Source organism: Propithecus coquereli, unplaced genomic scaffold, assembly GCF_000956105.1.
Source record: "Propithecus coquereli isolate 6110/MARCELLA unplaced genomic scaffold, Pcoq_1.0 Scaffold56, whole genome shotgun sequence".
Taxonomy (NCBI): Eukaryota; Metazoa; Chordata; class Mammalia; order Primates; family Indriidae; genus Propithecus; species Propithecus coquereli.
Window position 1 is genome coordinate 2,107,978 of NW_012151507.1, and position 16,624 is coordinate 2,124,601.

Genomic DNA, 16,624 nt, shown 5'->3' on the forward strand with positions numbered 1-16,624 from the left:
AGTACAGTCACTGCAGGAACATTCCCTTAAGGCACCAGTGCCCTGCTCCAGAGACTCTCTCCCTTCCATCTGAGGAGATATAAATTTTTCTCATTATCTTTTTGAAGGCTGAGGCTCGATTTTAGTTTCATAAACTGGAGCATTGTTAGTCCTGCTCCATCTGACACGAGAAACTTTCTAGAAGGAAAATCGCAAGGCAGTTACTCCTCCTCTGCCAACAACATTTATGAATCTTTTCTGAGAAAGTGGCCTTTCTGAAAATGATTTGTCTTGGGGCCATCACCCTGAAAGCAAATATAGAAAACCTTCTCCTGTATCTGCCATGGCAAAACATAGAAACAACAGGACACAGGGGAAAGAGTTGCTGTTGAGGAATCAGCAGACACGAGTCCGAATCTTAGCCCCGACCTTAACATGCTTTGTGCAGCCTCGCCTAAATCATGAGGATGTGTGTGGATTCAGTGAAATGATGCCCGCAAAACTCTCGGCCAAGGTAGTACCTGGAAGAGCCGGGACTCAAACTCAGATTTATTTGGGGCCAAAGCTTATGGCCATGAGCTCTTGGGGAGCACAAAAGTCTCCTTGAGATTGTCCTTCAGCTCTGATCCGTACTCCAGCCAGGATGCCTCCCTGTGGTCTATTCTTCATCAAGTCCAAAGCTATCAGACAGGCAGAATGACGGAGGCCAGAACTGGAGGGTGTGTGAGCATCTGGTTCTGTTGTGAACTTCATGCAATTTTAGTCTCTCCTTCTGGTCCCTGCTGGTCTCAATCTGAACTTACAGGAAGTCCAAACTCTTAGCGAGTTGGGATTGAGTCAGGTATGGAACAGGGTAAAGGGACGCAAAGCTGTCTCTGTCAAGGGCTCCCCAAGTTCTATTAAATACATCATAGATGGGCTGGCTGTGCAGGTCTTTTCCTTCCCAGCTCCACAAACACACAGATGTATTCCAGGGGCTGTTAGTCAGTCTCCAGCTCCACTGCAGAGATGAACCAAGAGAGGTTTTGCCCATAGTCCAGACCAGTGGCTAACTCCATGTGGCATAGCCTCCTTACTCCCCCAAATTTACTCCCCCTCCCCAAAGATGGATGAGGCCTTATATTGCACCAAGATTTCCATTCTTTTAGAGTAAAGCATTGACTTTTTTTTTTTTTTTTGAAACAGAGTCTTGCTCTGTTGCCTGGGTTAGAGTGAGTGCCGTGGCACCAGCCTAGCTCACAGCAACCTCAAACTCCTGGGCTCAAGCGATCCTTCTGCCTCAGCCTCCCGAGTAGCTGGGACTACAGGCATGTGCCACCATGCCCAGCTAATTTTTCCACTTTTAGTTGCCAGGCTAATTTTTTTTTTCTGTTTTTAGTAGAGACGGGTCTTGCTCTTGCTCAGGCTGGTCTCAAACTCCTGAGCTCAAGCAATCCTCCCGCCTCGGCCTCCCAGAGTGCTAGGATTGCAGGCATAAGCATTGATTTTTGTTAATTCTATTTTCCTCAGAATAATTTTTGAATTGCTATCAAGCATTTGTAACATGGTCCACAGAATTTTAGAATGTTCATTAAGTCTTTCAACAAATGTTCATCAGAACCTACTGTATGCCAGGTGCTGTACTTGGTCCGGAATCCTTTTTAGAGGGCTGGAACTGAGCGGGAGACATGATGGCGGTGCAGATACTGGGTAGAAGAAGTAGGTTGGTACCAAAGACACTGGGGCAGAGACATAGAAGAGTGGGCGGGGATGGCAGGGCAGTGAAGAGGCAGGGGGCAGAGACAATCCCAGCCTGGGGGCGTCTGCCCAGAAAAAGGAGTGTTTAAGTTCTGGGTATCTCCCTTAAGCCCAAGCAGAAAGCCCCATGTCCCACCTCACCCTTCCTGCTGATGTTTACAGCTACTTCCGTAAAATGAGGGTGACAACTCCTAACCTGACAGTGTTACGTGAAGAGTAAAGAGATGCTCTGTGTCAAGTACCTAGCACACAGCCTGGCACAAAGTATGTTATTAAAAGACAGGAGATGGAATAGTTATTATTCCTATGATCATAAATATCTGTACTTAATAGAAAGACAAGCTACACCTAGTCTCCAAAAACCACTTTCTGTAAATACTGGGGCCTGCATTAGAAGTTGCCAGGGTTTAATTCTCCAAGGGGAAAGTGAGATGAGCCTCAGAAAGCAGCATCAGAGAATAAAAGACAATATCGAGCCTCCCCTCCAAGAAGTCTGCCTTCCTTGACAATTGCAGCTCATACTGATTTTTCTTCCTGTGACATGTCGATGTCACCATCGCCCATTTCATCTAACATGCGCTATCACGGAGTATCCTCGTGCAAGATGGTGCAAGGTCTTTGACGGTAAATGCTGCACTGCTTGCTGCTCATCCTCCGGCCACAATGGTGGGGATATGAGCAGTCTCTTTAAATAGTACTGAGTTGCATGCATTCTGCTCTCCTCCTGCCTGTATCTGGGTCAGGGTTCTGCTTTTTCTCCATGGCCAAGTTATGAGTCTGCTCGTCTCTCTACAAGGTTTTAAGACGGTGAAGCAGAAATGACCTGCTAAACAGCTTCTCTGGATAGAAAAACCTAGCACAAGCCAGAGGGAGAACACCTCTCCAAAATGCAAATTCCTGACCCATTTTGGAAAAATGTAGACAGTAGAGGCTACCCCAAAGCCTCGGAGAAGGTACAGATTATCTTGTGAGCTGTATCTATGTGCTGACAGCAATTCCAAGGATGGCATGGGCTGTGTTAGCATCAAGGAAAATTCGATGTGAGCTCATGACTATCAATTATTACAATATTTGTTAACCAAGAGATCTAATGCTGCCTCAGTGTCTATTAAAATGTGACAAATATTCAAGGCACTCACAATATACACATAATATCATATTTATAGATTGTAATCGAATTATATATTCCAAAGCAAAATGATACATATCAGAGGCTCTTAGTCTAGCAATTTGGATTTTAACTCCAACTTTAGTAATTGACCAACTGTGTGATATTTGCCTCTGAGAGTCACAGTTTCCACAGAGTACTCGTGATAAAGTGAGGACAAATAGCCCTTACCAAGGACTTCCTGCATGCCAGGCATCATGCTTAGCACTACACGTGCCTTAATTATTTTAATCATCAAAACAGTCCTATGAAATGGGCTCATATAACCCGATTCCCACCATCACTGTTTTATATATAAAGAAACACAGGCTTAGAAAAATGAAGTAATTCCTGAGGACACACAGCAAGTAACACGCATATATTATTTCATTTAGTTCTCACAACGGTTCTAGAGAGTTGTTTTTGTAGATGTAGAAACTGAGGATTTGAGAGCTGAGATGGCTTGTGTAAAGGTAGTAGTGGGAATGCATTTTGAGAATTGCTCTCTCTTACTCTAAAGTTCATAAACTTTCCATTACTTCAAGATACCTCAAAGAAATACACACACACACACACACACACACACACACACGAAGATATCCTAACTCTGTGGGCCTCTCTTATTGATTACGAAGACTATATCCGGCAGGTACCCGGACAGAAGCGAATCCCCCATTAAGAGTGAACTCTTGCCGTCCTTACAAGAACGGCCAACAGCCATTTGTGCGAAGTGCAAGTTCCCCAGACAATTGATTCCTAGCACTTAGGAGAGCGGCCTAGATGGAAAGTTGGCGAGAATCCTAGATCTGCCATAACCCTGTCCTCCCACGCTCAGCCTTCTTGCCCTCAGAAGTCATTCTTACGTGGATTCGATATCTTCTTTAGGTCAGCACTCACTGCAGCTTCATCCAAGAACAAAAATAACACCAGCATTTCATAGTGCCCGCAACACCGTGGCGTCAGGCTGGCTCGGCTTCTGCCCCTGCCATCCCCTGGCAACGCCTGGGCAAGTCTCCTCGTGTAAGACGGAGACAACCATTAACACCTGCCTCTCGATATCAGAGTCGAGACCAAATAAGATTAGACCATGAGTAACTCGAGGGCACAGATTGTATGTTAGTCACCTCCATGTCCCAGGAGTCTGGTAAAGTTTGTGATAACAAGCATTTGGTAGTGAATGAACGAGGAACTCAATGTATAAATGTATAATGTGTTTATAAATAAACACATTATAAACTATAAATCACCACATGAATTAAGGTTAGGGTTGTAGAACTTATACTTAATATAATGATTTCTTTCATTTATTTAATTGCTCTACTCTCTTGGCCTTAATTCCTAAACTATGATGTAGGGAGCTTGCTCTAAATGATACCTGACGCCCACCTAGTGCGGAGATTCTTGGATTCTGTTATGCTCTGTGTGTCCTGCATTCTTATATTTGTTTTTTGACCTTTTTATTTGGAAGTTATTTTATATTTACAGAAGAGTGGTAATGACAATACATAAGATTCATGGCTACCCTTCACCCAGCTTCCCCTAATGATATCTTTAATAACTCAGGCATGTCTATGAACACTAAGAAAGTAACACTGGTACAGGACTAAACTACAGACTATGTTTGGATATTATCAGTTTTTCCACAATGTCCTTTTTCTGTTCCAGGATCCAAACCAGGATAGGATAATGTGTAGCATTTAGTCCTTACGGTTTTTGAAATAAAAACTTTACTGTTCTATTTTTTAAGTATATTGAGACATTAAAATTATTGGGAAAATGGAAAACTAATAAAGAATTGATTGTGCATAGCAAAGTGCATCACCGCCCCTCTGTGCATGTCGTAGAGATCTTCAGGAAATCTAAAAAGATCATGCTGCATGTTTGCAAATGCCACAAACCAAAATGAGACGCAAACAAGAAAGTTGAACCTGAAACACGTATGACAGATGCTGGAATATTGAGAATTAAAGATGTAAGCAAAACGATTTTCCCCATGGGAAAATCTGTCGGCTTCGTTATTGAGGGCGGTGGGGACGCTGGCTGGATTTGCACTGCCCGAAGCACCAACTAGTCTGATTTAGCCTCTCACTGCATGTTTGCTGGGGGCCTCCTATGTGCCAGCACTATTCTAGGCACTGGGGGAACGGCGGCCAATGAGACAAGGGCCTTGTGTTCGTGAAGCTCGTGTTTTGGTAAGGGAGACAAACAACAAGCAAATACAGATCAGGCAGCGACAAGCACGCTATAGGGAAAGAGGCAGGCTGTGGGAGGAGAGAGTGGGCCATGTGGGTCTGGAGGAGGCGGCCCTGGACAGCCTCTCCGAGCAGGTGGGCGTTGTGCACCCTGAACACTCAGAACCAAGAGCCGGGACGATCGCTCTGTGCCACACAGAGCTGTGGTCTTGGGTAGATCCTGGAAATAGTCAGATTATGGAAAACTGAGGTCCCAACCCACCTATCCAACTTCAAATATTCCCTGACGCTGGCATAGCCCTGTGCAATAGTTTTCTTTCTCCTCTTCCCCATCGTGTGGCTTGTCATAGGTGAATTCATAAATTCAGCTCTGATACAAACTGCCACTGAGAAATGTCTCCTTGAGATTCCTTGAAGCCCAGGGTGAAAAAGAAGGTGCCAATACACAGAATAAACAGAACACTGTTCCTCTGATTTCAAACTCTGTGTCAAGCTGGCTTGCCCGACATGAGCCGCATCAATTCCAGACTCACGAAACCTTTATCGATCGCCCGTGATGTGCCAGCATTTGGTTTAGGTTCACATTTGCTTCGGAGTTCTCCTACCTACACTTTCTCCCATAAGCGTCGCAGTAACACCCTCTAACAGCTTGTGAGGTGGGTGTCACACCTTTCTTTTCTTCTCTTTTTTGCCAGAAGGAGGGGCTGAGTGCCACAGAGCTGAGCCGTGGTACAAGCGGGAGCTGTGGACCATGTTTCCTGATCCCAGGCTCGGAGCTCTTTCCACCCCACGACAGCGCAGCCTCACTGGGAAATTCCAGCTTCGTCTTGTCCCACACAGGACCCAGCGTCCTGCAGCCTGTGCCAACCCAAGTTAGAGCAGATTCCCTGAGAACAACCTGGGCATGCCCAGAGATGGTGAAATGCCACTCCCAGGGCCCCAGATAAAGCCTCCTGGCAGTCGTCGGTGGCAGAGGCCAGCACCCACGCTTCAGAATCTGGCACCCGGGGAGGTCGTTTCCAACGGAGAACCCGTGATACGCAGCTCTACAAGCCACACTCAGCTATGATAGCAGCACCTTTTAAAGACCATGCCCCGATTAGCAAGTTTCTCTAGCAGATCCTATGTGCCGCTGTCAAGTCTGTGTTCGACGCTCCTCCCCTCTTTTAAAATAAACCCGAAAGCTAATTTGGTTATACAAGGCAGCCAAATTGCACAAAACTATCAACAAGTCTTCCCCCAGAACAGACTAAGAGCCTGCAGCCAACGGGAGGATGTAATCGCTTCCCAGCCTGTGAGCAATTTCTTTCCTTCCAGATTTTTCACTGAGACTGGAGTCTGAACTTGAAGTCACTGTCATTTAAAAAGTGCATCTGGGGTAGTTGGTGTCGGTCCTGGGGCGTAGAGGGCTACTGGAAAGAAGCTGATTGCATGTTTGTGCCTTTTCAACCCTGTGATTAGTGGAGAGGAAGAAGGAGGCAACAGAGGGTGGAAGGAAGGAAAAAAAAAAATCACTCCACCCCACATATCCAAAAATGCAGGGGTAGAGAAGGTGGAAGAGCTATCTCACCCATCAGCTTCTCACTCGACTCCCATGGACCCAACAAAATCATGTTATTTCACCTTCTTCCTCTTTTGCTTTTCTCCAAATAGTTTAGTAGTTCATGACAAACCAGGCACAAGCTGGCAAGTTTAAAACTACACATCATCTGGCTTCCCTCCCTAGCAGGGATGAACACAAAGATGAACAGAATGCAAGGAAAGGCCAAGTGCACTTTCAGGGTGAGCTGCAGCTCTGTGGAGCTGTCTGACCACGTGCTCATTTCCCAAGGGGGTTGGGAGCCTGGAGGATTGAGTGCCGTGGCCAAAGTCACACCACAAGTTGTCATCAGAACCAGGACCCAGCCCCAGGCCCCCTGACTCAAAGCCCAGGGCTCCTCCTCTAGCATTTGAGGATGCACGGAGTGCTATTTTACTGTGGCTCTAAAACGGGGTGTCAGAAAGGGGCCTAACCCATGCGATGGTCCCCCTGAGATGGGAGGACTGGAGGGCCAGTTGTAAGTGGGTCATTTCTATGCTACATGCCAGGCAATGGGCTTGGCTGCAGGGAGTCACTGTACACCATCCTCAAGGTGAGCCTGGTCTCCGAGTCAGCCATCTGGCAGAAGGGGTTTTGGATAATTAAGTCTCTTTGCCAGAGGCAGTGGGGGTGGATGAGGATGGCCACTTACTGGCTGTCCAAGCAGCCAGCCCGGTTCCCCCACCTGCAGCTGCCTGTGTGAGTCCTCTCCCCATCCCTTGCAGGGGCCAGCTGAGCCCCTCCTTGGTTATGGTAGCCAGACTGGTCCCCAGGGCTGGGCTTCTGCTGTGATCTTGCAGATCCCTGCCCTGTCCCTGGATGAAGAGCTGCCCTGAGTCTGGTCCTGCGGTGCTGGCTCTGCTCAGCTCTGGGGTGGGAGCCCACGCTGGGTGCAGGCAGCAGCGTCTCAGGAGCCCATCACTCTGGCTAAGCACAAACTCTTTGGAGCAAAGACTCTACAGATTCAAACCCCAGCTTTCCAGCTGAGGAAACGTCTGATCTCTAGGCCGCAGTTTGTCTACCGATACAATGACGTGTAGATTTGTTTTGAGCATTGAATGAGATAATCCACATAAAGTGCTTAGCATGGTGCCAACTCAGGGTAAGCACTCAATAAATGGCAGCTGTTTTGATTACTCAGCGGCCCCCTCTCTTGCCTGGCTCCCCCACCCAGCAATGTCTTTTCCTCTTGGATTCCCATCATCGTCTGTCTGTGGTTGGGTTTTACTCTTGACCACTCCCAAGCCTCACTACACCAAGTGCCTGCTGGAATGTCTGGCAGTCTCCTGGCTCGCTCTACAGACAGCACATGCAGCAGCCTGCCAGCGAGGCTTGCTCCTCCCTGGGCCTGCTTTCCCCGTGGTCAGCCTCCCCCCTCTCCTCCACCCTCCTATACAGTTCTGGCTCCATCTAGGCTGCTGTGAATAACCGGCCTAGCGGTCAATGGCTACTGGGATGGGCTCCTGACCACGTACTGGCGCTGGGACCTCTGCGACAGTTACAACCCACAGAGAAGTGCAAGCTCTGACAGTTCCCTGCCATTGACTAGGACAGAGTGCAGTCAGGAGAGGACAGCACCTCTCTCTAAAAGCCTTTAGTGAACTATTTTCCAGCCATGAAACCCACTTTAAATTCAGGCGGAGAGAAGGACCTCAGTACTCATAATTGTGAGAACACATTTAATCGGGGAAGTAGAGAGCTATTTAATTTCATTTCCCTGTGCTTAAATTTCTTTGTCCCCTCTCCCCCATTCACTGCACTAAATCAATATTTCTCAAACTATATGTGCTCAGGGCCCAATTGCTTATTTTCCCCAAACTATTGTGGACCAATATGTTTGTAAAACAGTAAAAATAAATTGCTACAAAATGAAAATGTCACTAAAATGGCACAGCCATGTTCAATTGCTGTAAGGTTTCTGCACTTAATCTTTTTGTAGTCTGGTAAACTTTGTACAGATCCACACCGGCTCCTGGCCCAAACTGAGAGTAGGTAGGGCTGCTTCTGGAAGGAACAGAACCACAAAGAAGTCTACCTCCCACAGACACCCCCGTCCTGGATTTTTGTACTGGAATGCAGTGGGCTCTGTAGCAGCCCTGCCCACCCGGAGCGTGCAATGGTAAGGTTGGGGTAGGATTTGCCCAGGCTCCAGGTGCTGATATTCCTTGAGAGTCAAGCAGCCCCCAGAGGGAGGGATATGCAGAGATGTTCCCAGCCCGAGCGAGCAGCCGCCCTTACCATTCCATGCCAGCCCGGTTGATCTCCTCCCACCAGCACTCCGTGGGTTCCCCGAGGTTCTGGGGTGTGGGCATGCAGGCGTAGTTCCATTGTCTGTCAGAGCCTTCCTTCTTGTTGAAGATGCTCCTCACGGCCACCACCACCTGCCCATGGGGACACTGGTAGCTGAAGCCCTGCCGGTTCAGATTCACCCACCCATCATCGCTGTAGTCATGGTACTGCTGGTACGGGTACCCGTAGTCGCCGTACTGGCCCCAGGCCACGGTGACCAGGGGCAGAAGCACCCACAGGAGAGTGAGGTCCATGCTGCCTGGGCTTTTGGCAAAAAGTGTCACTCTAGGTTTGCTGGGCTGTTTTATACAGCTGCCTCTGACATGTGGCTTCCAGATGTGGGTGAGCAGGATCCAACTGCAGTGTGTCATTGCTTAAACAAAACTTTTCCGTGCTGAGATATCAACCATAAGGACATTCAGCTTGTTTTAAGGTGGAATTCTAGGAATATGCAAGGAATATGTAAGTGGAAGCAACTCCCGGGAGAAAGAACAACTTTGCAGATAGATTCTAAAAGCCTTCAGCCCCTTTAGAAACATTCGCTTGGAAAAAACCTATTAGCTGCATATTTGTCTCTCATCTCAGCACCTCACTTCTTACTGTCCCACCCCATGCCCCTGCTAGCAAACCCCTGTATTTGCTCTCCAGACTAGCCTTCCAGGACCACACAAATATCCACACAGTGATTTCAAAACACCAAAATAATAGACTGAAGGGACGGAGTCATTTAGATTTCTGTAAGCCTGGATGCCTGGTTTCTTTAAAGATCTCAGCCCAACATCTCTTAACCCTTTAGTGTAAGCATGGGTGAACCAATTTGCAGGGCTACTCTGAGAACACTTAAGTTGCATAAAAAAGTACAGTGGGCCCATGGAGAGAGAAACTGGACATTATCTCTACACTTAAGCATCCTCCTGAGCTGCTGAAATTGGACCCAGCCACATTTAGAAACTGTGCTCTCCTCTCAAAAGTGTACTGGGTTTAATCCACTGAATAAACACACCGTTTAGCCTTCGGTGTTTTTCCCCTTCACAGTGAGGTACAATTTACATATAATAAAATTCTCCTTTTAAAATGTTTAACGTAAGGTCGTGTAACCAGCACCATAATCAAGACATAGAATGGTTCCATCAATTCCAAATCTCCCCTTATACCCCTTCGTAGTCAAATATTCCCCAACACCCAGCCCCTGGTAACCACTGATCTACTTTCTGTCCCTATGGCTTTTCCTTGCCCAGAATGTCAAATAAATGAAATCATACTCCATGTAGCCTTTTCTGTCCTTCCAGCTAGCATAATGCTTTTGAGATGTAACCATGCTGTTGTGTGTCTCAGTACCTTGCTCCTTTTTATTGTTGAGTAATATTTCACAGGATGGGTGTACCACAGATTATTTATATATTTATCGGAAGAAGGACATTTAAGCTTTTTCCAGTTTTTGAAAATTCACTATGTTTAATGAGTCATGTAAAAGTATGAATGAAGTTTATATAAACATCTATGCATATGTTTTTGAATGAACAAATTTTTATTTCATTTGGGTAAAATTCCTAGAAGTGGGATTGCTGGATTATAAGATAATGTAGGTTTAACTTTAAAAGAAACTGCCTAACTGATTTCCAAAGTGGCAGTACCATTGTGTATCCCTACCAGAAAACTGCCATTTCTTTTATTTTTGATGTTTCATTTTATTTTTTTATTTTTTATTTTTTTTTTATTTCAGCACATTACAGGGGTAAAAATGTTCAGACTACATATATTGCCCTTGCCCCACCTGAGTCAGAGCTTCAAGTGTGCCCATCCCCCATGCCATTTCTTTTTTTTATTTTTGCCATTCTGATACATTTGTAGGTTTTGATTTTCATTTCCTTAATGACTAATAATTCTGAGCATCTTTTCATATGTTTATTACCCATGTATGCATTCTTTGGTGATTTGGCTGTTCAAATCTCTTGAAACCTTTGGGCGTCTTTCAAGCACATAGTATTTCCCGTCTTTCATCAGGGTTGTCCTTACGAAAGTTTCTTAAAATTGTGCTTGTAGATCAACCATCTTTGAAGCCCACATGTTAAAATGTAGACTCATTGGCTCCATCTCAGATCTACTAAATCATAACCTCACAGGGGGTGCCCAGGTATCTACATTTTAAAAGTTTTCCAGTGATTTGTACTTGCATCAATGTTTAAAAGTCACTTTCCCAAAGGATTGCAAAGCCCGAGAAAAATCATACTAAAAATCCCACCCTGTGCCCAACCTACAGCACATTTGCCAGATGGCATTAAGTCTAGATTAAACATCAAGGTGGGCTAGAGGGAGAAAGAAAGTCACACATGGGCATACAGCAACTGCGTGTGTGTGTGTGTGTGGGTGTGGGTGTGTGTGTGTGTGTGTGTTGGACATGCAATTTGCTCTGATGATCATGTTTACTGAAGCAAGAGGAAGAGGCTCTGGGCCGAACAGCTATGCGAGTCTCAGTTTTGTTCTTAGCATCATATTTTCCCACCACTTCCGTCCCTGAGTGATTGCCCAGTGCTGGCAACTAGAGTCCTCCTGGCTTAACGTGATCTCTCTAATTTATGACATGCTGGAGCAATTGTTCCCCACCTTGTCAGCACTTAAGAATTACCTGGGAAGCTTTTGTTTCTTTCTTTTTCTTTTTATACCATCTGTAGGACTCTGCCTGATACCCTGGGAAGCTTTTGGAAACCACCTGTGTCTTAGTGATTCCTGGACCAATAGGATCGGAAGTTTCTGAGCAGGGCTCAGACAATGGTGTCCCGAAAATCTCCCCAGAGGATTCTCACATGCAGACGGGTTGAGAACAAATACACTAGAGGGTTTTTTTTCAGCTTATCCTCCTGACGCTCATGAGTTGCATCCTGCATTGTGGGCATGACGTATGAGTACTTTTAAACCTTAGAGAGCTCCAAGAGACAATGCAGATTATTGTAACACTCAACTTTATTATACATTTATTTCCCAACAATTTCTAGGGCGTGCCTGATCCCTATTCTCTGCAGACCTCGCTCATCTTACAGCTAGAGCTACCACAGCTGGACTCCCTTTAATGTGCAAAGTAAACATGTTTATGCTGTAGGCCAGTTAGGGGTAGATTCCTGTTACTTAGAGCTGAAAGCAACCTAACTCATGCAGTGTCTCACGGCATCCTGGAAACTGCCGAGGCCTTTGAGAGAGTTGTGGGTGGCCGCGCAGATAATGGTTTCCATGAGCAGGCATTAAGAACATACATTTAATGTTGGCCAGGTACCGTGGCTCATGCCTGTAATCCTAGCACTCTGGGAGGCCGAGGCAGGAGGATGGCTTGAGGCCAGGAGTTTCAGACCAGCCTGAGCAAGAGTGAGACCCCATCTCTACTAAAAATAGAAAAGTTAGCTGGATGTGGTGATGTGTACCTGTAGTCCAAGCTACTTGGGAGGCTGAAGCAGGAGGATCGCTTGAGCCCAGGAGTTTGAGGTTGCTGTGAGCTAGGCTGAAGCACTCTAACCCGAGCAACAGTGTGAGACTCTCTCTCTCAAAAAAAAAAAAAAAAGACCATACATTTAATGCATTCACAGTTTACTGTGTGTTTTCAACTAGGTTATCATGTGTCTTCCTCACAACTTTATAATATATAGTAGTGAGGCATTACTTGAATTCATTTTTCACAGATGAGGACACTGTGGTCAGAGAACATTTTGGCCCAAATTCCTAGAGCTGGAAGCATATGACCCCAGGTCTTCTGATTCCTGTTCTGTAATTCCTTCCATCATTTCATCGAAACTGCAGCTACTAATTCTAAATTAACATTTTGAAATAATTGCCAAATAATACATTTATAAGGTTTCTTATATTAACATGCACATGAAGTCAGGAATTTCTGCTGTTATTTGCAAAGTCTGCTCAACAGGCCCTGGGGACTTTAAAGAACTAGGTATTAGATCAGCAGTTTTCAGAGTGTAGTTCTAGGACCAGAAGTATCAGCATCACCTGGGAACTTGTTAGAAATGCAAATCCTCTGGCCCCACTCAGACCCACTGAATCAGACACTCTGGGATGGCGCCCAGGAATGTGTGTTTTAGCAAGTCCTCCAGGTCTGTGGCCCCCAACCCCTGGGCTGCGGACTAGTAGTGGCCATGGCCAGTTAGGAACCAGGCTGCACAACAGGAAGTGAGCGGCTGGAGCTGATGAAGTTTCATCAGTATTTATAGCCACTCCCCATTGCTTGAGCACCATGGAAAAATTGTCTTCTATGAAACCAGTTCCTAGTGCCAAAAAGGTTGGGGATGGATGTTCCAGGTGACCTGATGCAAAGTCAGAATTATTATATAGATGATACTTCAGAACACTCTACTCAAATTCCAGGAGTCACTTATTAAGGAGTGATACAGTGTTCCTGATGCCTATTTGACTCAACTCACTCATTTTGACTCTGGAGCCCACACCGTAAACCACTGAGCTCTATCACCTCCTAGTAGATAATGGACTTGAGATATTTTGGAGAGACTCTGGCAAAGGGCATTCAAAAGCCTGAATGATTCTTCTTTTTCTTCTTCCTCTTATTCTTTCTCTTTCTCTCTCCTTCTCCTTCTCCTCTTCCTCTTCCTTCTTCTTCAGCTTTATTGAGATATAATTCACATACCATACCGTTCACCATTTAAGATATATAGTCAATATGTATCTTACCTTAGTATATTCACAGAGTTATACAACCATCACCGCAATCAATTGTAGAATATTTGAATCACCCAACAAGAAACCCTGGGCACATTTGCAGTCACTTTTCATTTCCCTTCAACCCTTTAGCCCTAGGCAACAATTAATTTATTCTCTGTCTCCATGGACTTGTCTATTCTGGACATTTCATATGAATGCGATCATTCACTGTGTGGTCTTTTGTGACTGGCTTCTTTCACTTAGCATAATGTTCCCAAGGTTCATCCGTGTTTTAGCATGTATTCATACTTCATTCCTTTATATTGCCTAATACTATTCAATAGTATAGCTCTACCACATTTTATTTATACAATCATAAACTGATGGACTTTTGGGTTGTTTCCATCGTTTCGCTATTATGAACAACGTTGCTATGAACAGTCATGTACAATTTTTTGTGTGGACATATGATTTCATTTCTCTTGGTATATACCCATGAGTGAAATTGATGGGCTCTATGGTGACTATGTTTAACTTTTCAGGCAATGCCAGCTGTTTCCCAAGCATCTGTGCCATCTTGTACTCCCTCCAGCAGGGTATGAGGGTTCTAATACCTTCTCCACATCTTCACCAACACTTGTTATTCGGTCTGAATTCTTCTGAAAGGTGTGGAAACCCACAGCCACTGGAGTGACACTTTTGGGATGTGGATCCACTCCTATCTGATAGCTGTCTCAGACACACAATTACTTCTTGAGTGATCCAGAATATACTGCTTTGGTCAATCTCAATGGAGCACCCTCAGAATGACCCTAGAATCAACTCATTCCTCAGAGCTACTTTTGCACTTTCAGGATTGGGGTGGCCCCTTTTGTATATTGGGAGGGAGTGGTGTGACCCATGGCGGTTACCCTGGACAGACCTGCATCCACTGGAGCATTCTGGACATGACCTGGGGCCCTGTGGAGAGCTGCTGTGAGAGCAGAGGGCAAGGCTTGTCTTAGTGCTTGGGTCAAGTTGGTACCCCCAGATGAATAGATGCTTAGCCTAGAATATTGACTGGGAATTATTGGAGGATTCCATTTATGAACACTGTTTTTTTTCCCTTTTAACTCTAGTGTATAATCAGGATTTGGCTGCAGTTCTGTGTGGCCAAAATACAGGGTCTTTATATACACACTCTCATGAACTTCCCAGCAAGTGTCTGCTGAACCATTCATGGTCTCCCTCCAAAAAGAATATTTGCCAGTTTCACAGTTTAGCTGAGGAAGGTCTTGAATAGCCTCAGTATGCCCAGGCTGTCCTCCCCTTCCTCAAGCTTGCCACCCTTTGCATGATCCATTGCTTTCTTAAAATCTTCATGGAACCCAACGTTACACTGTTTGGGGTTAGCCCTGAAGGCCACCAGTGAGGTTAAGCATGATCGTATTGGAGGCACCAGGAGAAAGAGTGAGAGGCCAAGTTGAGAAAAGAGAGAAGAGAAGATTGGGAGGGGTAGAATAAGGTGTACCTACTGTGTGCTAGAACTCTTGCATGTCTTTTACATGTGATAGGCCAATTAATTTTCTAACAGTTCTACGATAACCATTTTATGGATGAGGAAAAACGAATTTCAGAGATCATTGGTAGCTTGTCCCAATTTTCACAGCTAGTGCACAAAGGGGACTTGACGGTCACGGCAGGATCTCAGAGCAGTGGCAGATAGTCCTGAGAAGAGCAGGGACTCCTAGCATCCAAATATCTGGATTAGAATCGTGGTTATACAAGTAAGCTAAATGACCTTAGGCTAGGGTTTCTTAATCCTGGCACTCCAGTATTGATGTTTTGGGTCAATGTTTTGCTGACGTTTTGCTGTGGAGGCTGACCTGTAGATTATAGGGCATTGACCAGCATCCCTGGCCTCTGTCTGCTTGATGCCAATAGCATCTTCTTTCCCTCCATCGTGACAATCAAGCATGTTCCAGATGTTGATGTTGCCCAGTGTCTCCTGGTGGGGACGTGCAGAATCATCTCTGGTTGAGAACCACTGAATTAGACAAAACCTGTAGCCTCTGTTTCATCATCTGTAAAATGGGGAATAATACTTGCCACTCACCATAAAATTGTTATGAGAATCATATTAAATAATAATCTTGCAAAGCCTTTGTAAATTGGAAATCTTGATACAAATGTAGGTTGTCATCATGAGCTTAGAAACTGGAGTTGAAGGGACGATCAGGCCAATCAGTGAAATGAGCAACCCCAGGGCTCTGCAGGGCAGAACAGTGTTCTCCTGCAGATGATGACTGGAATGAGCAAAGCTGGGAGGATGTGGTTTCTCTACTCTCCAGAGTTCCATTGCCACGTGGATGAGTGTAGATGGCAGAGGTCCCTGAGAGTGAGTTTTTAGGGAGAAGTGTCAGGTTAACAGGGCGGAACACTAAAGGCAGAGTGAGGGAGGAGGAGTCAGGAGGCTCAGGAGCCACAGGCAGATGGAGAAGGAGGCCTTTGCGAGCCTGGGAACCAGGGCTGTGTTTTGGGTGGGAAGGGGGAAGTAGCGCTAAGCCAAGTTAACTCTGAGACGCTCACGGAAGGAAGACTGTGGGTCTAAGTGTCTAATTAGTGTTCTGGGACCCATGAGGATGAATGAAGCCCAGAGATGTAGGTGTAGGCTGCTGGAAATGTTGCTTTAGTAAATACATTATGTGCTCATAAGTGGAGCAGCAGAGATCAGAATTCCCTATTACAACCTGGAGCGCGTGGCCTGCTGGAGAACATGCTAAAAAAAGGTCCCATTGGGGAGATCTGGATACAAATGAGGAAAAAGTAAGAAAACAATTTAATCAGAAAAGCACTTAAGCGATATCATTTCAAGCCAAATTTCCTAATTTGAAATTGGCTTTCTAAGTTCTTAAACCTGAAGTTTATGAAATAAATAAAAGCAACTTTAATTTGTGTAGCATTGTGCATAATGTATACGAACCACACAATCTGCACAATGTAGGCATTCAGTAAATATTTATTCTTTTCCATTTGCAGGGCTTCACCAGATCTCAGTATGTTTTCGCA

The 16,624-nt window shown here is 45.3% G+C and overlaps 1 protein-coding gene across 1 annotated transcript in view; it reads right to left on the minus strand.

Moving 5' to 3' along the window:
• Positions 1-9,177, minus strand: part of DPT (dermatopontin) — a 28,448-nt gene extending 19,271 nt beyond the window's left edge. The window contains exon 1 of the mRNA XM_012657728.1: positions 8,873-9,177. Coding sequence (XP_012513182.1) covers positions 8,873-9,177 — 305 coding nt within the window. The remainder of the gene's footprint in view (positions 1-8,872) is intronic.
• Between the last annotated feature and the right edge of the window lie 7,447 nt (positions 9,178-16,624).